Here is a 25,934-nt window from a genome sequence, read left to right on the forward strand (position 1 = left end):
ACTATACAAAAAAACTATAATACATGGCCTTCATCCCTGAGGGACTACAAGATTTAGTTGAGGACAAAACTAGAAAACACAGAACAATTAAGTGCTAAATTGTATGGTAATGACAAGTGTATAATAAATCAGAAAGAAACAAATCAAGGTAGATTTGAAGTAGTTGGAAGATTGAGGGTAAAGGGGCTGAGCTAATTCTTTCAGGATAAGATAATGAATAGGACAGAGGAGAGGATAGAGCCTTCAAGCATAATTAAAGGCACAGAGGCAGGATTAAGAGTGGTATAGGTTAGGGGAAATAACAGTCTGGCTTATCTGGATTTGGGGCATATTGAGATAAGAGGGGGTTAAATTACAGCCTAGGAAGTCAGGTTGAGGTATTTGCATTTTATTCTGTAAGCAAAGAGGAGTCACTGTAGCTTTTTGGGAAGAGAAAGTGACATGATGCATGCAGTGTTTTGGAAAATCAATATGGTAACAGTGTACAGGATGGAATTGGAAGAGCGAAAGAGAATGGAGCCACGAAGACCACTTAGGCCACAGGTGGGGAGCATGTGGCCTCGAGGCTGCAGGTTCCCCACCTCTGATCTAGGTTATTACAGGTATAAGGTGCTGAGGGTCTTGATTCAACTTGTGTATGTATGAAAATAGAAAGTAAGTGGTGAAACCTAGAGACACTTCAGAAGAAGAAATGACAAGACTTGGAGACATCTTGACTAGAAGAAGGAAGAAGTACATCACTTTATTTTCTTGGCCTAAACTGGTTGAAAATTCAAAAATATGCGTTCATTTTATTAATATAGTTATATTTGTGTTGAATAAAAATATCCAGAATACATAAATTTTGTATTTCTTAATAAGACAATTTAAATATTGTTGTTTTTGGTGATGGAGGTTCTCCTAATACATCATGGCAAAAATATTCTCTGATATCTATAGCTACCCTGACCAACAGGAGACAGTCGTCCCCCGCCCCTCCTCCCCCACAATGACTTCACAAGTTTCAGCTTTGGAAAATAACCAAACCAACACTCAGCATTCTTGAAGTATCCAAAAATTTCATCTGAAAAAATATCAAAATTCACCACCACCTTAAAGTTAAGTACCTTCTGACTGGCTTGCACCCAAAAATAAAACCTATATTTTTCTGAGTTGTGACTACTATTAGGTTAGGAATACAAAAAGATAAGGTGTTTTTTGTAGGAAAAAAAAATCTTATTGAGTTGAATTTTTCTAGTAACTGTTTTTTTAAAACCCTGAATTAGATCAAATCTAGCTTAACAGATTTCCACAAAGAACATAACAGAGAAAGTAGAAGCAATTCATTATTTTAGTCTCTCCTCTGGTGAACGGGCAATGCAGTGTGTTAATATTATTACATGGAATAGATTCTGAATTATCTACAGGTATGGAGTGAATGGAGCGGGATCTCAAATCAGGGCAGACCTAAACATATTCATGCCATTCCTATGCACACTCCCACACCTGAATCTCTCTTAAACTTCCAATCCTGGTCAGAAGTATGGTAGATGAACATCAGAAAACCTCACTCTAATATTTCTATGGGTCGGCTCCTCTATTCTCTCTGAGCTCTGTGGTCCCTTACTATGGGATCACTCCAACAACTTCAACTACCTCCTATGCCTACTCTTCTAAGAAAATAGGTTCTAAAAACCTAACTCATCTCCCTATTAGGGATAAACCCAAGCTGCTCATCGCGATTCCTATAGGAAGTACTTCCATCAAATTATTCTCTTCTGAGGATAGGATGGGAAAGGTTTGGTTACAGAAAATAAGAAAAGTAGGAAGTAGAGGAGAGCTGTGCCAAGGGACAATTCATCAGACTAGAGGAAGACTTACAATGCTATGTAAAGATAATTGGTCCTAACTGCAGTAAACCATGAGGGGGAATGTAACAAAGCTGGGCAATACTAGATGCTGTCTTTAGAGCAAAGTTGATTGCAAACTAGAGGAAAAATTCTGGAATCCAGCTAGACATTAGGAAGAAGCTAGCTGCAGGTCTCATGGATAATTTATAATATGATTAATCTTGCCACACTGAATTAAGAGATAATACAGGTAGCAATCAAATATATCACAGACCAAATCCCATTACAGCAAGCTTCAAGCGTCCAAATCATTTCACAGTATTGCAATGTCAATGCAATAGTATTGCTTAAAATAAGTTCAAAAGCTGAAAGGAACATTCTTTAGTCATGTTAACTATACCCTCCAACATAAAGATGAAGTAATTTTCCCATTTTACTTTGTTTGGAGAAAATCTGTAATTTGGGATTCCACAAGAGTATGCGTTACACTTGTCATTAAATATTCATCTATACCATTTAGTTGTCCAAAGACTGCATCAGGAACACCTGTACATGTAGAAAGGAATTGCCTGAGTTTTTCTACACTTGAAATAGCTTCTGCAATGGTTAGTTTTGGCTGCTCCAGCAAAGAGACACCTTCATCATCCTCACTTTCACTTTCACATTCTTCAGGACTTGTACCACTCATCATACTTTCAACAATTTCCACATCTGTTAACTCACGAGATATAAGTAAGTCATTGTCAGCAGTTACAAAGTCCTGAAAAGTGACCTCATTTGGAACACATGTGGCAATAGCAACTGAATTCCATAATTTTTCAGTTGCTATATCTGGTTCATCATCTTCTTCTGGATCAGTATCAGTAAATTCCATTGGAATTATGCCTGCTTTTTGCCAGCACTTCACTACTGTGGATTGTTTAACAGACCACCATGCCCCAGCTATCATATCAATAGCTTGTTTAATGTTGATCTTTTCTTTGTCCTCCTTATTGTTGAGGTTGAGAAGAATCTGCTTCAAGAGCCGACTCCTGTATAAAACTTTCATGGTGTGAATTACACCAAGATTCAGCGGCTGTAAAACAGCTGTACAGTTTGATGGGAGATAGCCAACCTGAATTCTTTCTAGACGTGGGAGCATGTTGTGTGCAGAACAGTTGTCAATCAACATGAGAATTCTTCGTTCTGCTTGTTTCATCTTTGCATCAACTTTCATTAGCCACTCATTAAATAGATCTCGAGTCATCCATGCCCGCTGGTTGGCACGGTAATCACAAGGAAGTGAACACACATTCTTGAAGCATCGTGGGGTAGCTGACTTACCAACAATCAGTGGTCTCATTTTTTCAGTTCCTGATGCATTGCAACAAAAAAGTGCAGTCAATCGTTGTCTGGCCTTCTTACCTCCTCTGCAGCAATCACCTTTAGCAGCAAGCGTATGTTGTGGCAACAACTGGAAAAACATGCCTGTTTCGTCAGCATTAAAAATATCATCTGGGCTGTAGTCAGCAATCAGCTTTATAATTTCACCAGCATGCCACTCATTAACTTTATCTATTCCTATACCATTCATTAATTTATCATTATCCTCTCTGCAGATTGCTTTTAAAGCAATACCATGTCGATCACGAAATCTATTAAGCCAGCCAACACTTGCTTGAAAATTGTCATAGCCTAGCATATTTGCCAAATTTAATGCTTTTTTTCGAATCACCGATCCACTTACAAGAATGTTTTTTGCATGAACTTCCTGAAACCAAGCAAACACAGCCTTGTCAATGTCATCATAGAGTGCATTACGCATTCTTTTTCGCTGTGGTCCCACTGACGCTTCCCTTACCTTTTCTTCAAATTTAGCACGATCTTTTAAGAACGTGGACAATGTAGAAGGAGTGATGCCAAATTCCTTTGCCACATCTCCTTTTCGCTTGCCAGAATCCACTGCTTCTACTACTTTCATTTTTTCCTCCAAAGAAAACTGCCGGCGTTTTTTGTTTCCTTTGTTAGCCATGTCCGCGGGATGAGGTTAAGGCCACAACTAACCAATGCTGTGTCCGTTCCTCCTCGCGTTTGCACTATGTCACAAGTATAGGAAACTGAGAAGAAAAAAGGAGGGCGCTGTCATGAACTAAAAAAATATGGTTTCCATCTAAATAACCCTGAGTCAGATTTTTTTGTTTTATGATAGTAACTAATGACAAAGAAGGTAAGGTGTATGTGTGTGCATGAGTGTATGGGTACAAGGAAGAAGAACCTAAAGTACAGTGATGAGGTATCCATTACCTAGGCTTTGAATATTTTCAAATCAGTTTTTCTAAGAAAGCTGTTGGCTTAATCTATGAGAAGCAAGACAAAATGGTGTAAATGTTAAGAAGAAAAAAAAAAGCACTGGCCTGGGAATCAAGTGACCAGAGTCTTTGTCTTGGCTCTGCTACTTATCAGGCCTGTGGTTTTGAAAAAGTCACTTCAGCTCTGTGAGCCTCAGTTTCCTCATCTGTAAAATGGAGGTAATCTTTGAAGTCCTCCTCTGATGCTTTTAGTGGTGTGACAGGGAGGTGTCCATTTCCTCAAAAGTTTTGCCAGCAGAATATAAGACCAAGCAGATCTTAGTAAGCTGGACAAGCTTCTGAACATGGAACTAAAGACGGTCAATCCAAATTATGTCTATTGTCCAAGAACCAGTCTAGGGGTTGGCCTCCATCCAGAGTGTGTGTGTGTGTGTGTGTGTGTGTGTGTGTGTGTGTGTGTGTGTGTGTGTGTGTTGGGGGGGGATTTTGAAGACAATCTACTAAAATTCGAGAGGGACTGTGATTTATGTTGCTGAGAGGGGACTCCACACCAAAGAAGTAATGAATCCTGGAGGCACAAAATATGACAGGATCCTCATACTACCTGCCTCACTGGAATGTTGTTAATGAATAAAGTGAAATATGAGAGTATAAAAAGATTGGTCTACGAGGCAGGAGAAGCATCAGAAACACTTCTGAAGGGAATTGTGCTCTGTATTCTTTTTTCTACTTTCACGTGTTTTCAAACTTTTAAGTATTAAAATAATTTTAATTATGGAAAAAAGAACAAGAAGTTTAAGGTAGAAGCTACAAACCCAGTTCTACAGATCGCGTATGCACAGGCAGCCTGGTATAGTGGAAAGAGCAGAAAACTAGTAGCCAGGAGAGCTGAGTTCAAGTCCCAGATCTGGAGCTGGCTTCTTCTTCGGAAGTCACTCCTAGCCTCTAAACCTCCGTTTCCAGCTCCGACCTTCCCTTTAAGTTATCGCTTCAGGACCAGGGACGGAGGGGGAGGGTCAGTCCCTGGAGGCGCAGGGGCCTCGGCTACTCTTTCTCCCCTGACGAGATCTAGGTGTCCCGGATCTCCCCAATCCCCGACCCCGTGCTAGACTAGGGCGCTTCTGGCAGAGAAAGGCGCTAACGGAGGCCGGTCCTGAGCCTCCCCCGACGTTCACCTCCCCAGCTCCGCCCCGGCCCGGTTACCTCAGTGCCGCGGGAGTGCCGGGGGAATCGCCAGAGCCTTGGGGTAGGAGAAGTGGCCCCCGGCACGGCCGCCCTCCCCACTACAGGTACCCGCAGCTTCCTCCGGCCCGCTTAGTTCTGTGGCCCGGAAGTGGTCCATCTCGCTTGGCGTCCTCCCTCCTTTCTGGGGAGCAGATGCTCTTCCAGAGCCTCCGGGGGGGGGGGTTGGGTTAGGCTTTCGTTCCGCTTGCGCCGACCCCTCCCGCCTCCGCAACCCGGGTAACTTTCCCTGTGATTGGCGGAAGAGCGACCTTTCTGCGCCTGCGCCGGCCCCTTAGCATCACGTGTAGAGCGCCCTTCTTAGCGCGCCGGCGGCTGCTTCCGGCGCGGCGCGGGGGCCGCCGGGATCGATTTCCTTGGTGATTTGGGTAGCTGGTGTGTTTGTCCCGGCTCCTGCGGCCGCCCGGCTTCCCCCTCCCCCCCCACGACAGTGCGGTCTGAGGAGCGGCCCGGGTTTAACTGGAGACCCCCCCCTCGTCTCTCCTGCTTTTCCTTTCCTTTGCGTCGCTACACTCCCTCGGGAAGGGAGGAGAGGGGTGTCGTGCCTCCAGCGGCGGCGCGGGGCCGGGGGAGAAGTCCCGGAGTCCCCGGGATGCGGGGGCGACCCGGCGCCTCCCCCTCCCCGCCGCCGCTGCTCCCGCTCCTGCTGCTGCTGCGACCGGACGCTGCCCCGCGCGCCGACCGCGGGAAGCGCTTATGCCCCTGTCTGGACAGCTCGCCGGGGACTCTGCCCGCCCCGGGGCCCGGCGCCTCCGGGGATGTGACCCGCGCCTGCCGCCTGCCTAGCGCCACCCCTGGGCGCTGCCAAGTAAGTAAGGCCCACGGGCCCGGAGCCTGGGCACCTTGTCCCGAGTGACAGGCACCCCGGAAGACCAGAGCCATGAGTGGTGGGAACCCACCTAGTGTCGGGGAGCCTAGACCTTGGAGGGGGTCCAGTTCACAGGGCCTGGGTTCACATGTGGGCGCTGCCACCCCTGTGACCTTGGGTGAAGAGTCATTTACGTGTGCCAGGCTTGGAAAAGGAGGAGATTGGGCCTGTTCTCTCCGTACCCTGTGTTAATCACCGAGGAAACGAAAGAGGAAAATGAAGTCAGTCCTGCCAAAAGGAGCCTAGGTTCCTATAAGTAAATACAAAGCAGTTTGTAGGGGAGGAAAGTGCCAAATGGGTGGACCAGGAAAGGTTTTAGGTAGAGGAGGCAAGGAACTTGTACTTAGAAGGAAACTGGGGGTTTTATGAAGTAAAGATGAGGAGGGCGTGCATTGCAGATCTGGGGACCATTTATTCGAAGGCCTGGAGAAGGGAGATGGAACTTCCCGTACAGGAAATAGCTAACTAGCAGACCAAATTGATTGGAATTCATTAAGAAGTATAATATGAATATAAGAATAGGAAAATATGTGGAGGCCTTTACATCCTAAACTGAGGATTTTGCATTTATCATAGACTAAATAGGGATCCACCAAAGATTTTTGAATAGAGGAGCAAATGTGAATTTGGCAACTTATGTGGATGCTGGATTGTCTAAGGGGAGAGACTGGAAGTAGGCATGACAGTTAGGAGGTGATTGCAGTAGTTGAGGCAAGACATGAAGAGGACCTGAACTACGGTAGAAGCTGTGTGAATTCGTGGAGAGGAGAAGTGTGTGAGATGTTTAGGGGAGAGGTACAATTGACAAGACTTGGCAACTGATTTTGTATGTAAAGATTAAAGCAGAAGGAAAGATCAAGGATGATGCCAGAGTTGTGAAAATGAGTGACCTAGTATAATATTGCAGTCAACAGAAATAGAAGTATATTATTTGTAGGAGGGATTAAAAAAATTCTTTTTGGCAGGGGGTGTGTTATAATGAATTTCATTTTGGAAATGTTGCATTTGCAATACACATGGGACGTTTATGTGGAACTGTCCAGGAGTTAAGGAGGAATATGTGTTGATATCTTTGGGATTCTGTTGCATAGAGATGATTGACCCCTTGAGAGCTAATGGAGATTACCAAAAGAGTGAACATAGAGAATAACAGAGAGCAAAGAAAAAAGCCTCAGGGAACACCCACACTTCTTGACGGGAGGACCTGGTATAGAGACTGAGAAAGAATGGTTCAATATGTAAGAAGAAAACCAAGTGAAAGTGGTATCCTGGAAGCCAAGGGAGAAGAGTGTTTAGGATGAGGGTAGAAAGGTGTTCAATTGTGTCAAAGGCTGCAGAAACCTTAAGAAAAATGAGAACTGAAAAGGCTTTTGGTTTTGAAGTCGGGGAGTCTAGAGTTTGACTCCTACCTCAGACACTTAGTAGCTGTGCAACACATAGCAAGTCACTAAAACTATCTGAACTTCAGTTTTCTCATCTGTTAAAAGAAGCAAATGGATAAGATGGACTCTAAGGTTCCTTCTAGCTCGAAATCTTTGATCCTATTATTTAGCAATTTGGAGATCATAGATACCTTGGAGAGATCAGTTGCATTTGAGAGGTAAGTCAGAAACCAGATTGCAAACAATTGAGAAGAGAGTGGAGGTGATAAATTGGAGGCAGCTATTGTAAACTAGTGTCATCTGAGCCTAGAATTCTGTCTCTTGACTCTGAAGTCGTTTCTCTTTATACTACACTATGCCACACCATTCTTAGACAGCTTTTCCATTAAGGTTTTTCTTGTATGAAGCCAAACTCTCCCTTTCTGCAACTTCCTCCCATTACTTCTAGCGCTGTTCTGTGGGACCAAGCCTCTTTAGTTTAACAAGTATTTATCATCTGAAAGGTGAGCAAAGATCCTGTGTCTTCAAGGGACTTATATTCTGTTGAGAAGAAACAAAATATTTATGCAGATGAGTGGAAGATAATTTGAGGAGGGAGAGAATAGTAATAATGATACAAATCAGGAAAGACTGCCCATAGAACATGGTGCCTGAGCTAAGGAAGCTAAGGATTCTAAGAAGCTGAAGGAGTACCTTTCAGAAAGCAAGGGCACGCTAAGCAAGGGCCTAGTGCTTGAGATACAATGCAGAACTCTAGGAATAGCATGTATTTGGACTTGGCCAAAATGTAGCATGTGGGAGGGGATGGAGGATGAAGGTACTCGGGAAGGGTGGGTTAGAGCTAGATTGTACAAGACTTTAATGCCAAACTGACAGGTTTGTACTTTATCCTTAGAGGCAATTAATTGGGAGCCACTGAACATTTTTGAGCAGAGTAGTGACACCTGATATGTAGGAGATGACATCTAGGCTGAGTCACAAGCATGAAGAATCACTATTCAGAAAGCATATATTAAGCACTATGTATGTGCTAGGGACTGTGCTAAAGATAAAAAGGTCAAAAGTGAGACCATCCGTGCCTTTGATAGATACATAATAAATTTGTAGAAGTTAGTATGAAGAGACATTGTTTTATTCTTTGTTTATGTATCTTCAGTGCTTACCACTAGCCTGCATAATATAGGCACTTAATAGTTGCTTGTTGATTGATAAGTCATGAGGGTGAGGTTCTAACAACTGAGGTAATGGGGGAAGTCTTTTGAAGGCGGTAGCCTTTGAAGTTTTGGGAGGAGCTGGTGGTTCCAAGACGGGGAGATGCAGTATGAGAGCATCCCTGAAATGGGGAACAGCCTGTACAGAGGCATAGAGGGGGGAAATGAAAAGTTAAGTAAAAGGAACGGCAAGTGTGCAGGTTTTTCTGGGGTGCAGAGTGCTTGAGGGGAGGGGAGGTGTAAGTATTAGTATCCTAGAAAGATAGGCTGGAGCCAAATTGTAAAGGGCTTTAACTGCCAAAAAAGAGGAGCCATTAGGAAGTAACGTGGTCAAAAGCTTTTCCATCTGAGAAGTGACTTGGTTGGACCTCGTCTTTAAGAGTATGAATTTGACAGCTGAATGGGGAGTGGGGTGGTATGGGGTGATCACGTAGGCAGCTGTTGAAATAGTTTGGGTGAGAGTTGGTGGCCATTTGAGTCAGTCAAGTAGAGATGACAACAGTCAGTGGACAAGTGCTAGGCACTGTGGATACAAATGCAGGAAAGAAAATCTCTGCCCTCAAGAAGAGAAGAGAACAGATGCAGGAGTTTCTGGAGATTGGCCATCAGGACTTGACCGGTGGTGGGATGTGGAGAGCAGGGGAGTCAGATGATGACTGTGACGCTGTGGACATAAGAGTGGGCGTGAACAGAAATGGACAAGTTTCAGGAAGGGCCAGTTCTGAGGGAAAGATACGTTATATTTAGATATGTTGAGTCCTTTTGCTTATGGTAGTTCTTTAAATACTTGAGGTAGTGATCGTGTTCTTTCCCTCCCCCTCACCCCATCCCTAGTTTCTTTAGACAAACGCCCCCTTAATCAGTTCAATTCATCAAGCATTTAAGCACTTCCAACTATGCCAGACCAGAGAGATACAAAGAGAAAAGAGAAAACAGTTCCTTCCCTAAGAACTTACTTGGGAAACAACATGTACACAGAAAAAGGAATACAAAATATACTCAAAGTAAATACAAAGTAATTTCAGGAGAGGCAGGGAGTATACTCAATAGACGGGATCAGGAAAGACCTTGTAGGAGGCAGCCCTTGATTTGAGCTTTGAAGAGAAGCAAGGAATTCCAAGAGGAGGAGGGGAGGAGAGAACTTTTCAGCATGAGGGGTATTGCCTGTGCAAAGCCATGGAGAGAGAACGGTTTGTGCAGGGAATAACAAACAAGTAAACCAATTTGGCAAGACTGTAAGAGGGTTTAAGGAGTAGTAATGTGAAATATTTGGAGAGGCTGGTCAGTGACAGACTGTGCAGGTTTTGATTACAGGAGAGTGCATTTGTGTTGTATCTAAGAGGCAGAAAGGAACCACTAAAGCTTCTGAAGCAAGAAGTAACATGGGCACACCCGTGCTTTAGGACTTTCACTTTGGTGGCCTCTATGGATGATTAGGAGATAGACTTAAGGAGGAGGGACCCAAGAGGAGGCCATTACAATAGTCCTGGAGAAGAGTGAGTGGAGAGAAAGGGACAGATGCAAGAGCTCTTGTAGAGGTATACTCAGAAGGCTTGGCTACTAGTTAGATAAAGGAGGTAAAGTGGCAAGGTCTAGATGAGTACAAGGTTGCAAACCTAGGTCTCTAGAAATGGGTGTGGCCTTCCTGAGAGGAAATTAGAAAGAAGGCTGGCTTTAGAGGGTAAAATTACTTCAATTTTGTAAATATCGAGTTTGAGATGCCTATGCCTATGGAGATACCTAATAGACAGGTGGCGATGAAGGACTGAAACTCAGTAGAGAGGTCCTAATTATGAAGATGTGGAAGGCATCTAAAGGCTAATGAGATCACCAGAATAGTGTAGATTGAGAAGAGGGTCCAAGATAGAGTCCTAGGGTATGCCCATACTTGGGGGGAAAGATATGAATGATGATCCAATGAAGGAGACTGAGATAGAATAGTCACAAATAGATTGGACAAGAAATGGGAAGAAGGAGTGTCACAAAAACTCTGGAAGGAGATGGGTGGTCCACAGCATCACATGCTGTGGAGAGGTCAAGAAGGATGAGGACTAAGAAAAGCCTCAGTAACTTTTAGTAAGATTTAGTAACTCAGATCTTTACTAACTTTGGAGAGGGTAGATTCAGTAATCATACTGGCTGCTTTCCTCCCAGATGCATTCCAGTTTGTCGTATACTGTGTCCAGAATGGAACACCGTGTTCCAGATCCAGGTTGACCGGATCACTTAGTGGCTGTGAACTTCTTTAAGAAGGATTGCACTTTTTTCTGTTGTCTAAGATAGTGCTTTAGTTGTTGCTGCTTAATTGGTGTTGCATTTGATGTGATTGAGTTGTCCTCTCTTTAATCTTTAGCCGTCTTTTAAGGTGAAGGTAGAAGAGAAGTGTGACTAGGACAGTGCTCCTGAGAGTGTGATATTTAACTTTCAGACAGAAATGATTCAAATTGTTCATTCAATAACAATTACGTATTTTATGGAGAACACTATAGGTCCTTTTCTCCTGGTTTTCCACTAGAAAAGGAAAGTTTTATTATCTACATTTGAATCTTGGTTGATGAACTCTCCTTAAATCCTATTCAGGATTTTCAGATTTTTGAAAATATCCTTCTGACAGACTTTTAGATGGAATAATAATACTTTAGTCAGTCAATCAGTCAGCATTTATGAAGTGCTTGCTGTGTGCCAAGTACTGTGTTCAGCGCTGAGAATACAAATATAAGCAAAAAACCCCATCCCTTGCCCCATAGGAGCTTTCATTCTATTGGGGGAAGACATTATATAAAACAAAGCTGAAGGGGAAAGAGGGACATACTGGCAAAATTCAGAATGCAGCCTTTTGGAATCCTAAAAGGTGCCTGGCCTGTGCCCCCTCCTTAAATGTAGGTTCTGGGAATGGTCTGGGATAGATAGTACTTTCAAAGGGTGAATTCCAGGGCTGAAGTTGTCTTCTAGGATGAAAGGGTTTGGGGGGCATGATATGGAGAGGACCAGAGTGCAACTTGGTGCAAAACTATTTACTGCAAAATTGAACTTTTTCTTAAATCCTGTAAGAGTTTTTTCCAATATATCTTGAGGAATTTTCCCAAATGATTGTTTAGTTTCTTGACCAGTTCAATAAACATTTATGCTAGATGTGACAGGGGACAAGAGGCAACTAGGTGGTACAGTATGGATAGGGTGCCAGCTTGGAGTCAGGAAATTCATCTTCCTGCGTTCAAATCTGGCCTCAGACCGTTATAGCTGTGTGACCTTGGGCCAGTCACTTAACCTTGTTTGCCTCAGTTTTCTCATCTCTAAAATGAGCAGAAGGAAATGGCAAACCATTTCAATATCTTGCCAAGAAAACCTCCAGTGGAGGCACGAAGAGTGGACATAACTGAAATGACTGAACCATAAAACATAAGGGACAAGTCATCTATTATGGTGCAGTTTTATAGGATACATCAGTCGATATTGTTCCATCAAATTGGAATTTGTCTTCCTTCTCCTTTATTGTTTAGCGTGTTTGTATTTGTATTTCACTTTCTAAAGGAATGGATGCTCCATATGATGGTACCGAGGTAACTGTGGTCATGGAGGAAATTGACGATACTTACTCTTACTCCTCTCCTGGGCCACCCAAGAAAAAGAAGAAATATAAAATACATGGAGAAAAGGCCAAGAAACCTAGGTAAGGTAATTTTCTAAGCTTTTAAGTTTCCTGACAGCAGTTCTGTTTTTGGGCTTCTATATGTTCCTTGTCCTAAACTACTCACTTGGTTTGGGGTTTGTGCAGTTCAGACCTATCACAAATCTTAGCAGTTATCAGATAACAGAATTATATGACTTCAGAGGTCACCTAGGCTAATCAGAACAATCTCTGTTTCTGTAACTCAATAGAGGTTATAGGGCACTTTCCCCACAAAAATCCTTGGGAATTTGGAGTCAATAAACCTACAGTTGAATCTTAGATCTGATGTCTTCTAGCTGTGTTAAAACTTAGACAAATCACATAATCATTCTGAACCTGTTTCCTTGTTTCTAAATTAGGAAGAGTAATAGTAAAGCTACCTGATTGACAAAGTTGACCTGAGTGTCAGAGGAGATAGTATGTAGAGCTCTTCTAACAATAGAGAGCTTTAGAAGCCTGAGCTGCTGTTACTACTAATACTAATATATCTGTAGTATCAGAGCACTATATTTATGTAACAATTTTTAGTTACACAGTATTTTACAGGGATTATCTCACTTGCTCCTCACAGTAACTGTGGAGTAGGTTTTACCTCTTATCTGTATTTACAGGTGAGGAAACTACCATTCAGAAAAGCTAAGTGACTTCTCTAAGACCACACAGCTTATAAGTAGCAGAGTTAGGGCTCAAATTCTGACTCCATGTCTAGGGAGTCCAGGGCCTTTCTACTTTATCTCTGTTGTCCAACAGACCAGTCATATTTTATTAGTCAATATTAAAATATGTAATGTGACTCTAAGCTGGTTGCTTTCATTATACAAACCTCCCCTGTGGTTGAAGAGAATTTCCAGTAGAAAGCAGAATGTGACTGGCAGATACAGCAACTTGTACTCTCAATAATACTTTCTTCCAACAAAAAAATAACTCATTAGGAAAAAGTTAGAAGGCCTCTTCTCTATATATTTAATTTATATGAAATTACTTTGGAAAATATGAAGTACAATATTAATACATATTTGGTTTTTAAAAAATAAGTAATGTAAATTATTGATTTAATAATATCCACAGAGCATGCATAGTTTTTTTCCCTTCCCCCTTAAACCTTTTTCCAAAGCTATTGAGAAGGTTTTTCACATCATTTCCTTTAATTAGAGTGGTAATGCCCTACAGACAAAATACAGAATGATAGAGGAACAAAAGGTGTGGATGATCTATAAATTGGATAATTAACACATGAGTAATCTGTCCTTGAGCACTGCCTATGTGTCTAAGCACCTCCACCTATTCATATGAGAATTTGATCCTGGCCTCTGAAAACTAGCTAAACCTACCTTACTATATTTAAACTGTGGTCTATAGAAAACTAAACCGTCTTTCAAAAGGAAATAGCAAGGGGCATTTCTGCCTTGTTGGCTCTGCCCCACGTTTTGGCACTTAATCATATACCACCATGTATTATGTATGTTTGAGGTCTATATGTCTATCTCCCCTTGTATAGTAGAAGGAAGACTGAACTTGGAAGTCAAGAGACCAGGTGTTTAATCCTGCCTGTATCATTGGTGGGTTTCAGTTCTGGCTCTGGTATAAAGATACTTTGTAATTGTAGGCAAGTCCCTTCTTTCTAGGCTTCTTTTTCCTCCTCTATAAAATGAGGGAGTTAGATTAGATCTCTCTGGAAATCTGTGAATCAAGAAGAGTCATAAAACTAGTAAGTGTCTTAAAAGCAGACTACATCTTAAGCTTGTAGGTATCTCTTAAGTATTATGAATACAGTTAGAGGAAGAGATATGGCATAGTGCATAGTTAGGAAGACTTTGGTTCAGATATCATATCCTACTAGCTTTGTGACCCTGGGCAAGTCACCTAACCTCTCTGTCTCAATTGTCTCATTTGTAAAATGGGAGTGATAGCTGTAGCACTTAACCTTAAAGGGTTTTTGTGAGAGTCAAAAGAGGTGATGAATGCAAAGCACTTTGTAAACCTTAAAAGTACTATATATTTATGTCACTTATTACTACTGTTAGGTGCTTCCTACATAATGGTTGGCTGAGTAAATGAAAACTTTAAGGACTTGTCTATGTTTCAGATCTGCTTACCTCTTGTACTATTATGACATTTACCTGAAAGTACAGCAGGAACTTCCCCACCTTCCGCAGTCTGAGATCAATAAGAAGATCAGTGAAAGCTGGAGGCTTCTTAGTGTGGCTGAGAAGAGCTACTATTTGGAGAAGGCCAAATTAGAGAAAGAAGGTTTGGATCCTGTAAGTTACTTTACCTACCAGTACTTTGAAACCCTTAAAATACAATATTAATATAAGCTGCTGCTATTAAGTTCGTGCTCTTGTCCAAGGACTTTGGGGAGAATAAACTCCTGGTTCTCCTTTGTAGTTTTTGCTTTCTTCAAAGGTAATCTGAGTGGCTATATAACATTTTTGAAGATCATATTATTTCTCCAGAATCCCTTCTAATTCTGTTCCAATATCTTGTCAGTCTTTTTGGTGGCAAAAGGATATTGAGTCAGTGATTTTAGAGGATGTCTAGGATGACTCCCAGTTGTTTTTTCTTGATCATGGCTGATAGATTGGAGTTCATAAACTTTTCACAGATTCACAGAATTTTAGAGCTAGTCCAGCTGATAAATGAAAGGACTCCCCAGTGTAACATACCAGAAAGGTGATAACTCAGTCTGTCTTCTTGAAGACCTCCAGTTCTTGAGATAGCCCTTTCACTTTTGAATAATACATTGTTAGCAACTTCTTCCTGACATCAAGCCTAATTTTGCCTCTGTTAACTTTCAGCCACTGCTTCTGGTTCTGTTCTCTTGGGGAAAACAAAACAAGTCTAATCCTTCCTCCATGTGATAATCTCTAACTCAAAGAAAGCTATCTTTTCCTCTTTAAATCTTCTCTTCAAGCTAAATATTCCCAGTTCCTTCAGTCAGTCCTCATGCAATATGGGCTCAGGACCTAGCCTTGTTGCCCTTTTCTAAACGCTTCTAAACTATGGAGTCCAGAACTGAACACAAATACTCCAGATGAGATCTTCCAAGGGAAGAGCACAAAGTGACTATCCACTCCTCGTTCTTGAAATTATACGTTAAGGAAATACACCCCAAGATCACATACATTATTTGGGCTCTTACATCACACTGCTGACTCATTGAGCTTGCAGTCCATTAATACCTCCAGATCTTTTTTAAAACACTTCATTCCGACCATGCCTCCCTGACCTTATACTTGTGAAGGGTTTTTTTTTTGTACCTAGGTGTGATATTTTACATATGATCCAGCCCAATTGTCTAATTTATCTTTTTGGACTTTATTTTTAGAGCCTATCATTCAGAATGTTAGCTATCATTCCTAGCTTTGTGTCATCTGTAAATTTGATTAATGTGCCATTTCTGTGCCTATATTCAAGTAATTGATAACTAACGTTAATCAACATAGGGATCCAAAGATCCCTACATTACTACGCTGTAGATTTGCCAGTTTGGCATCAAACCATTAACAGCTTCTCCTCCCGCTAGCCATTTGGTGAATTCTGGATCTGTCTGATATTTGCATCTAGTGCACATCTCTCCATCTTCTCCAAAAGAAGAGCATGAAATGCTTGACTCAGAGTTTTGGTGACATCTTAGTAAACTATCTAATCACATTCTCCTCATCTACAAGTTTAGAAATCCTGTCAGAAAATGAAATTAGGTTAGTTTGGTACAACCTCTTCATTGAAGAAGCCACACTGTCTCTTTGTAATCACCACTTCCCTTTCCTGATATTTGCCAACAGTTTCTAGAATTTTCTAGGAATCAGAGTTAAGCTTACTAGCTATAGGTTGCAAACCCTGTTCACTTCCCTTTTTTGAAAATCAGGACAATATTTACCCTTCTCTAATGCTGTGATGCTTTTCCTGTGTTCCATAATCTTTCAGATATTGCTGTCATGGTTCAGTAATCAGGTCTGCCAGTATTTCAGTACCTGAAGATGTTCTTCATCTGGGCCAAGTGACTTTAGGTCATCAAGGGCAAAGAGGTGTTTTCTTGCTATATATCTCTTTACTTTTCTTGGGTATCAACTCCTTGTTAGTCTTTTTTTGTTCTATGATTTCCAGTGGAGAGGTTATTCTCTTTGACAGAGAAAACAGAAGCAAAATAAAAATTGAGCAGCTCTTCTTTCTTTTGCCATTATCATCCTATCTACCATCCAGAGGTCCTTTTTTCTTTCCAGTATAGCTTTAAGAAAAACAATCCCTTTTTGTTTTCCTCAGCTTTTCTTCCAGGCTTTTGCTCGTTTTGAGCTTTGTCATTCCTGACACTATTTTTAAAATGTTTGTTAATTTTTATTGGTCTATTTTGTTTTTCACATAATCAGAATTTCTCCCAGGATCCTTTTCCTTTCCTTCGTAGAGAGCCATTCCCTGTGATAAATACTTTTTAAGAGGAATAAAGAGAAAAAAAAAAGAAAAATAAGCAGAATTGACCAATATGTCCAAAAATTATGGAAAATAATACACAGTATATTATGCCTGTGGACCTCCCAGCTCCGTGGAGAAGTAGGTGGAAATATCTTCTATCTCTTCTTTGGAGCCATTCTTGTTCTTTGTAATTTTTTTTTTAAAAGGCAGTTGGGGTTAAGTGACTTGCCCAGGGTCACACAGCTAGTAAGTGTCAAGTGTTTGGTCTGAGGTTGCATTTGAACTCAGGTCCCCCCAACTTCAGGGCCAGCACTCTATCTACTGCGCCACCTGGCTGCCCCTGTTCTTTGTAATTTTGCAGTACATACTCACTTGTTTTGTGTCAGTTCTTTCCATTTTCATTGTTGTATGTTATTGTATGTGTTGTATATACTGTTTTCTTGATTGTTTACTTCATTTTACTCCATATTATATAAATCTTTTGATGTTTCTCTGTTTTTATCACATTCATGGTTTCTTACAGGATAATAATATTTCATTATATTTATGTACCACAATTTGTTTAGACATTCTCCAGTTGATGGGTATGTGCTTTATTTACAGTTCTTTGCTCCCATAAAAAAGTACAGCTATAAGTATTTTGGTTGTATTTAGAGACTTGTCTATCTGTGACTTCCTTTGGGGTATAAGCCTAATAGTGAAATCCTGACTCACAGAGTATATCATGATGCTATTTTTACAAGATGATGGTATATTCTTATTCATCTTCTATTATGTGGCATTACTTCCATCTCTGTACATTTCTTCCCACTCCCCCCCTCCCAATTTATTATATATTTAAAACATTCTTTTAAAATTTTGAATTCCAAATTCTTTTCCTCCCTCCCACTTTCCTCCACCAACCGAGAAGGCAAGCAAAATATCAATTTTGCATGTGAAATCATCCAAAACATTTTCGTATTAGCCATATCACAAAAAAAAGCAAAAGAAAGAAAATTATACTTCAGTTTGCAGTCATAGTTCATCAGTTCTCTCTCTGGAGATGGGGAGCATTTTTTCATCATGAGTCCTTTTGAACAGGCTTGGATCATTGTTTTGATCAGAGTAGCCAAGTCTTTAACAGTTGATTATCATTATGACATTGCTGTTACTGTATACAGTGATCTCCCAGTTCTTCTCACTTCACTTTGTATCAGTTCATATAGGTCTTGCCATGTTTTTTTCTGAAACCACCCCCACCTCTTCATTTCTTTTTTTCTTTTTTTTTATTAATTTATTTTGATTTATCAACAATCACTTCCATATGCTTTTGAGTTGACAATTTTTCTCCCCCTTCCTTCCCCCCACCCTCCCCAAGATGGTGCACAGTCTGATATAGGTTTTATATTTAAATACCCATTAAACATATTTTCACATTAGTGAAGTTGTAAATAAAAATTAAAACCAATAGGAGGAACCATCAGAAAGATGAAACAAAACTCAACAGAAGGTAAAAATAAGTGATAGCGATTTGACTTCCATAGTTCTTTCTTTGGATGTGGACAGCATTTTCCATCCCGAGGCCTCTGGAGATGTCTTAGATCCTTGTAATGCTGAGAAGGGTTCAGTTTAACAATCTTAGTCATTACATAACATGGCTGTTATTGTGTACAAAGTCCTCTTGGTTCTGCTCACTTCACTCAGCATCAGACCATATAAGTCTTTCCAGGTTTTTCTGAAGTCAGTCTGTTCATCATTTCTTATAGTACAATAGTATTCCATTACATTCATATACCACAACTTGCTCAGCCATTCCCCAATTGATGGGCATCCTCTCAATTTCCAATTCTTTGCCACCACAAAAAGAGCTGCTATGAATATTTTTGTCCATGTGGATCCTTTTCCCATTTGTTTGATCTCTTTGGGATATAGCCCTAGACATGCTATTGCTGGATCAAAGGGTATGCACATTTTTGTAGCCCTTTGGGCATAGTTTCAAATTGTTCTCCAAAATGGTTGGATCATTTCACAACTCCACCAACAATGTATTAGTGTTCCAATTTTCCCACATCTTCTCCAACATTTATCATTTTCCTGTTTTGTCATGTTGGCCAATCTGATAGGTGTGATGTGGTACCTCAGAGTTGTTTTGATTTGCATTTCTCTAATCAATAACGATTTAGAGCATTTTTTCATATGACTATAGATGGCTTTAATTTCTTCATCTGAGAACTGTCTGTTCATATCCTTTGACCATTTATCAATTGGGGAATGGCTTGTGTTCTTATAAATTTGTCTTCATTCTCTATATATTTTAGAAATGAGGCCTTTATCAGAGAGACTGGTTGTAAAAATTCTTTCCCAATTTTCTAGCATTGGCTTTGTTTGTGCAAAAACTTTTCCATTTAATGTAATCAAAATGATCCATTTTGCTTTTCATAATGTTCTCTATCTCCTGTTTGGTCATGAATTCTTCTGTTCTCCATAGATCTGATAGGTAAACTATTCCTTGTTCTCCCAGTTTACTTATGGTATCAGCCTTTATATCTAAGTCATGAACCCATTTTGACTTTATTTTGGTATATGGTGTGAGATTTGGGTCTATGCCTAGTTTCTGCTATACTCTTTTCCAGTTTTCCCAGCAGTTTTTTTCAAAGAGTGAGTTCTTATCCCAGAAGCTGGGGTCTTGGGTTTATCAAATAATAGATTACTATAGTCATTGACTACTGTGTCTTGCATATTTAACCTATTCCACTGATCCACCTCCCTATTTCTTAGCCAGTGCCAAGCAGTTTTGATGATTGCTGCTTTATAATAGAATTTAAGATCTGGAATTGCTAGGCCACCTTCCCCTGCATTTCTTTTCATTAGTTCCTTTGATATTCTGGACCTTTTGTTTTTCCAAATGAATCTTGTTATTTTTTTTCTAACTCTATAAAATAATTTTTTGGTAGTTTGATTGGTATGGCACTGAATAAGTAAATTAGCTTAGGTAGGATTGTCATTTTTATTATATTAGCTCGCCTACCCATGAGCAACTGATGTTTTTCCAATTATTTAGATCTGATTTTATTTGTGTGAAAAGTGTTTTGTAATTGTGTTCATAGAGTTCCTGGGTTTGTTTCGGAGGTAGACTCCTAAATATTTTATAATGTCTACAGTAAGTTTAAATGGGATTTCTCTTTCTATCTCTTGCTGTTGGGCTTTGTTGGTAATATATAGAAATGCTGATGATTTATGTGGGTTTATTTTATAGCCTGCAACTTTGCTAAAGTTGTTTATTATTTCAAGTAGTTTTTTACTTGATTCTCTAGGATTCTCTAAGTATATCATCATGTCATCTGCAAAGAGTGATAGCTTTGTTTCTTCTTTGCCTATTCTAATGCCTTCAATTTCTTTTTCTTCTCTTATTGCTAAAGCTAAGGTTTCCAGTACAATATTGAATAACAGTGGTGATAATGGACATCCTTGTTTCACCCCGATCTTATTGGAAATGCTTCTAGCCTGTCCCCATTACATATAATGCTTGCTGAAGGTTTTAGATATATGCTATTTATTATTTTAAGGAAGACTCCATTTATACCTATGCTTTCTAGTGTTTTTAATAGGAATGGGTGTTGTATTTTATCAAAAGCTTTTTCTGCATCTATTGAGATGATCATGTGGTTTCTGTTGGTTTTGTTGTTGATATGCTCAATGATGCTGATAGTTTTCCTAATATTGAACCAACCCTGCATTCCTGGTATAAATCCTACCTGGTCATAGTGTATTATTCTTGTGATAAGTTGCTGCAATCTACTTGCTAGTATTTTGTTTAAAATTTTTGCATCTATATTCATTAGAGAAATTGGTCTATAATTTTCTTTCTCTATTTTGACTCTTCCTGGTTTAGGTATCAACACCATATTTGTATCATAAAAAGAATTTGGTAAGACTCCTTCTTCACCTATTTTCCCAAATAGTCTATATAGTATTGGAATTAATTGTTCTTTAAATGTTTGATAGAATTCGCATGTAAATCCATCTGGCCCTGGAGATTTTTTCCTAGGGAGTTCATCAATGGCTTGTTCAATTTCTTTTTCTGAGATGGGGTTATTTAAGTATTTTACTTCCTCTTCGGTTAATCTGGGCAATTTATATTTTTGTAAATATGTATCCATTTCACTAAGATTGTGAAATTTGTTGGCATATAGTTGGGCAAAATAATTCCTAATTATTGTTTTAATTTCCTCTTCCTTGGTGGTAGCTTCACCCTTTTCATTCTTGATACTAGTAATTTGGTTTTCTTCTTTCTTTTTTTAATTAAATTAACCAAAGGTTTATCTATTTTATTGGTTTTTTCATAAAACCAACTCTTAGTTTTATTTATTAGTTCAATAGTTTTCTTAATTTCAATTCTGTTAATTTTTCCTTTGGTTTTCAGTATTTCTAATTTGGTGTTTAGTTGAGGATTTTTAATTTGTTCTTTTTCTAGTTTTTTTAGTTGTATGCCCAATTCATTAATCTCCTCTTTTTCTATTTTATTTATGTAAGCATTTAGAGATATAAAACTTCCCCTAAGAACTGCTTTCGCTGCGTCCCATTATTGTCATTCTCTTGAATGAAATTATTGATTGTTTCTATGATTTGTTGTTTGACCCAATCATTTTTTAGGATTAGATTATTTAGTTTCCAATTATTTTTTAGTCTATCTTTCCATGGCCCTTTTTTATTGCGTCATGATCTAAAAAGGATGCATTTAATATTTCTCCCTTTCTGCATTGGATTGTGAGGTTTTTATGCCCTAGTACATGGTCAGTTTTTGTGTGTGTGCCATGTACTGCCGAGAAAAAAGTATATTCCTTTCTATCCCCATTCAGTTTTCTCCAGAAGTCTATCACCTAACTTTTCTAATGTTCTATTCACCTCCTTAACTTCTTTCTTGTTTATTTTGTGGTTAGATTATCTAGTGCGAGAGGGGGAGGTTCAGGTCCCCCACTAGTATAGTTTTGCTGTCTCTTTCTTCCTGTAACTCCCTGAACTTCTCCTGTAAGAGTTTGGATGCTATACCATTTGGTGCATATATGTTTAGTAATGATATTACTTCATTGTCTATGGTGCCTTTTAGCAGGATGTAGCTGCCTTCCTTATCTCTTTTGATTAGATCTATTTTTGCTTTTGCTTTGTCTGAGATCAGGATTGCTACCCCTGCTTTTTTTACTTCAGCTGAAGCATAATATATTCTGCTCCAGCCTTTTACCTTTACCCTGTATGTGTCACTCTTTTTCAAATGTGTTTCCTGTAAACAACATATTGTAGGATTATGGTTTTTAATCCATTCTGCAATCCATTTCTTTTATGGGAGAGTTCATCCCATTCACATTCACAGTTATGATTACTATCTGTGTCTTTTTCTCCATCCTTTTCCCCCTATTTATGCTTTTCTTTCTCCTTTTTCCTTTCTCCCCTTCACTAGTGTTTTGCTTTTGACCACCCCTCCTTCAGTCCCTTCCCCCTTTTATTATCCCTTTCCCTTTTCTTCCCCTTTAGTCTTACTGTTGCTTCCCTCCCTTCTTTCCCCCCTCCCTTTTCTTTCCCCTTTTCCCTCCTACTGCCTATAGGGCAAGTTAGATTTCTATACCTAACTGATTATATTATGCCCTTCTTGAGCCAAATCTGATGAGAGTAAGGTTCAAACAATCCCCCTCCCTTCTTTCCCTCTGCTGTAATAGGATTTTGTGTCTTTTCCTGTAATGTAATTTACCCTTGTCTGCCTCCTCCTTTCTCAGTACATTTTCTAAGATCAGATTGATCCACTTATTTGGATCCATTTAACCCACTTGATTAGATTTTTTTTTATCATTACATCAAAGTCAACTAATATCCACCCTCTTTATGTATACTCCTTTAACAAGGTGTAATAACAATACAGTTCTCAAGGGTTGCAAGTCTCATATTCCCTTGTAGGGGTTTAAACAGCCCCCCCCTTATTAACAACATATTGTATCCTTCTGTCCCATTTACCTTTTTAAGTCCTTCTTGAGTCCTGTACTTGAAGATCAAATTTTTTGTTGAGCTCTGGTCTTTTTATCAGGAAAGTTTGGAAGTCTCCTATTTCATTGAATATCCACCTCCTCCCTTGAAAAATGATGCTCATTTTTGCTGGGTAATTGATCCTTGGCTGCATTCCAAGCTCCTTTGCCTTAGGAATATCATGTTCCATGCCCTGGTCTTTTAATGTAGAAGCTGCAAGGTCCTGTGTAATCCTGACTGTGGTTCCATGATATTTAAATTTTTCTTTCTGGCTGCTTGCAGCACCTTCTCTTTCATCTGGTAATTTTGGAATTTTGCTATTATATTCTTGGCGTTGTCAATTTGGGATCTCTTTCAGGTGGTGATGGTGGATTCTTTCTATGGTTATTTTCCCTTCTGGTTCTAGGACTGCTGGGCAGTTTTCCTTTATGATTTCCTGAAAGATACTGTCCAGGCTTTTTTTCATCATGATTTTCAGGTAGTCCAATAATTTTTAAATTGTCTCTCCTGAGTCGATTTTCCAGGTCAGTTGTTTTACTGATGAGGTATTTTACATTTTCATCTATTTTTTCATTTTTTTGTTTCTGTTTGACTGATTCTTGCTCTCTCATAGAGACATTAGTTTCCATTTGTCCAATTCTAGTTTTTAACAGATTGTTTTCTTCTGTTAGTTTTTGTACTTCCTTCTTCAACTGGCCAATTGTGGTTTTTAGGGACTTGTTTTCTTCAGTGTACTCTTCTGTTAGTTTTTGTCTTCCTTCTTCAATTGGCCAATTGTGTTTTTTAGGGACTTGTTTTCTTCAGTGTATTTTTTTTCCAATTGGCCAATTGTATTTTTGAAGGACTCTTCTACCTCTCTCATTTGACTATTAAAATCCTTCTTGAGCTCTTCTAAGGAGGCTTTTTGGGCTTCAGATCAGTTCATATTCCCTTTTGTTGTTGCAGATTTGTCCTCTTCAGAATTTCTGTCTTGATCTTCACTCTTCTCATAATATGAATCTATGGTACGTTTCTTTTTACTCATGGTGTTTCTTTATTCCCTGGCCTTTAAAGAGATTGAGCTCTCCTGCTGGGGAACAGAGGGTACTGACCCAAGCTTCTTGTGTTGGGAGCCTAGGTCTTGGTCACTGGCTTTGGTGCTGGGGCCTCTTATGCTGGATTGGAGGCTGTGGGTTTCTGGCAGCTTACCTTGTGTTGGGCTGGAATCAGCAAGGCTGGGACTTTCAGGCAATTCTAAGTTGCCTGCTTTTCCTTTCCTTTAGCTTTCTTCAGCTCCTTTTAGATGGGTGCTGCAGGGTGTTTATCTGCCTGGGGCCCCTGCAGTGTTGTCCCTCCTTTCTGCTAATGCACGGGAGATTCCTTTGGTGGAGTGCCGAGGCTCCTGGTGGTTTTCTGAGCTGGTTTCCACCGGTTCCCCTGCCCTCACTGAGGCACTCGGAGGTCCAGGTGTTGGTGTTTGCCTGCTCTACCACCTGGGCTTCAGGATTTCTTCACAATTGGAGGCTTCAGGGCTCCTACAGCTCACCTGGTGTTGGGTTGGAATCAGCAAGGCTGGGGCTTTAGGAAGCCTTTAGGTTGTTTTCTTCACCTCCTTTCAGATGAATGCCTCAGGGTACTTATCTGCCTGGGGCCCCTTGTAGTTCTGCCTCCCTTATTTTTGCTGAGGCACTGGGAGACCCGTTTGCTGGGCTGCTGCACTGCTGCTCCTCGTCTTTCTTCTAGTTCAGGTGTTCCAGGGTTTTTTTTTCTGGGGTGATATTTTCTGGGTTTTCAGAGGTTGATAGAGAGAGTGAGAGTGACTACCTTTTCACTCCGCCATCTTGGCTCCCAGCCACCTCTTCATTTCTTATAGGACATTATAGTACTTCATCACAATCGTGTGCCATAACTTGTTCAAGTATCCCCCAATTGATGTGTGTCCCCTCAATTTCCAATTCTTTTGCCATCACACAAAGGGCTCCTGTAAATATTTTTGTACATATAGGTCCTTCTCCCCCCCCTCACCTTTTTTTTTTTTAATCTCTTTGGGATATAGACCTAGTAGTGGTATTGCTGGGTCAAAGGATATGAACAGTTTTATAGCCTTTTGGGCATAGTTCCAAATTGTTTTCCAGAATGATTGGTTTAGTTCACAATTCCACCAGCAGTGCATTAGTGTCTCAATTTTTCCACATCTCCTCCAACATTTGTCATTTCCCTTTTCTGTCATATTAGCCAATCTGATAGGAGTGTATGTGTGTGTGTGTGTGTGTGTGTGTGTGTGTGTGTGTGTGTGTGTGTGTACCTCGGAATTGTTTTAATTTGCATTTCTCTAATCAACAGTGATTGAGAATATTTTTTTCACATGCCTATAGATAGCTTTGATTTCTTCTTCTGAAAACTGCCTGTTTATATCCTTTGACCATTTATCAATTGCGGAATGATGTGTATTCTTATAGATTTGACTCAGTCCTCTATATATATGAGAAATGAGGCCTTTATCAGAGACACCCCCAACCCTTTATTTTAACTCTGTATGTGTCTTGCTGTTTTAAGTGTGTCTCTCATAAACAACATATTGATGGCTTCTGGTTTCTAGTCCATTCTGCTGTCTGCTTCTATTTTATGGTTAGCTTATTCCATTCACATTCACAGTTATGATTATTGTATAATCTTCTTGTTTCTTCTTGTTCTTAGCTTCCTCAAAAGCCTGTTTTGCTTCTGACCACAGCCTTCTTTAATCTGTTCTCCCCTTTTCTCATTGTTCTTTTCCCCCTCCCCCATATTTCTTATCATTTTCCTTCCTATTTCTCTACTGGATAAGATAGATTTTTATACTGAACTGAGTGTGTGTGTGTGTGTGTGTGTGTGTGTGTATTCTTCCCTGTTTAAACCAATTCTGATGAGAGTGAGGTTCAAGCATTGCCTAACCCCCTCTCCCCATTTCCTCCCTGGATCCCTGCCTTGTCATGGTAAAGGGGCTGTAGCTCAGTGTCATTCAGGGTCGTCCGAGATCGACAGTGTTCTGACAAAACTGTTCTGATGGAGAGTTCTGACAAAAAAT

General features: G+C 40.0%; 2 protein-coding genes across 4 annotated transcripts in view; one reads left to right on the forward strand and one right to left on the reverse strand.

Annotated features, from left to right (window-relative positions):
• Positions 1-712: 712 nt before the first annotated feature.
• TIGD6 (tigger transposable element derived 6) lies at positions 713-5,518 on the reverse strand. The gene is made up of 2 exons (XM_020964207.2): positions 5,321-5,518; positions 713-3,925 (listed from the first exon to the last, which is right to left on the reverse strand). Exon 2 carries the CDS (start codon positions 3,838-3,840, stop codon positions 2,263-2,265), a length of 1,578 nt encoding a protein of 525 aa, XP_020819866.1. The 5' UTR covers positions 3,841-3,925; positions 5,321-5,518; the 3' UTR covers positions 713-2,262.
• A 161-nt stretch (positions 5,519-5,679) lies between these two features.
• HMGXB3 (HMG-box containing 3) overlaps positions 5,680-25,934 on the forward strand; it is a 60,946-nt gene continuing 40,691 nt past the window's right edge. For 2 of the 3 annotated variants that reach the window (XM_020964271.2, XM_020964272.2), the window contains exons 1-3: positions 5,682-6,167; positions 12,352-12,490; positions 14,577-14,751. In XM_020964271.2, the coding sequence (XP_020819930.1) occupies positions 12,354-12,490; positions 14,577-14,751 (312 nt within the window). In that variant the 5' untranslated portion in view covers positions 5,682-6,167; positions 12,352-12,353. Of the gene's footprint in view, positions 6,168-12,351; positions 12,491-14,576; positions 14,752-25,934 lie in introns of all 3 variants that reach the window. The other variant, XM_020964273.2, reaches the window with a different exon arrangement.

This window comes from Phascolarctos cinereus, unplaced genomic scaffold, assembly GCF_003287225.1.
Source record: "Phascolarctos cinereus isolate Bilbo 61053 unplaced genomic scaffold, phaCin_HiC Scaffold_2;HRSCAF=192, whole genome shotgun sequence".
NCBI classification, from domain to species: domain Eukaryota; kingdom Metazoa; phylum Chordata; class Mammalia; order Diprotodontia; family Phascolarctidae; genus Phascolarctos; species Phascolarctos cinereus.

Excerpts from the sequence above, each read along its gene's own strand:
- TIGD6 (XM_020964207.2), bottom strand. The coding sequence starts at position 3,840 with ATGGCTAACAAAGGAAACAAAAAACGCCGGCAGTTTTCTTTGGAGGAA.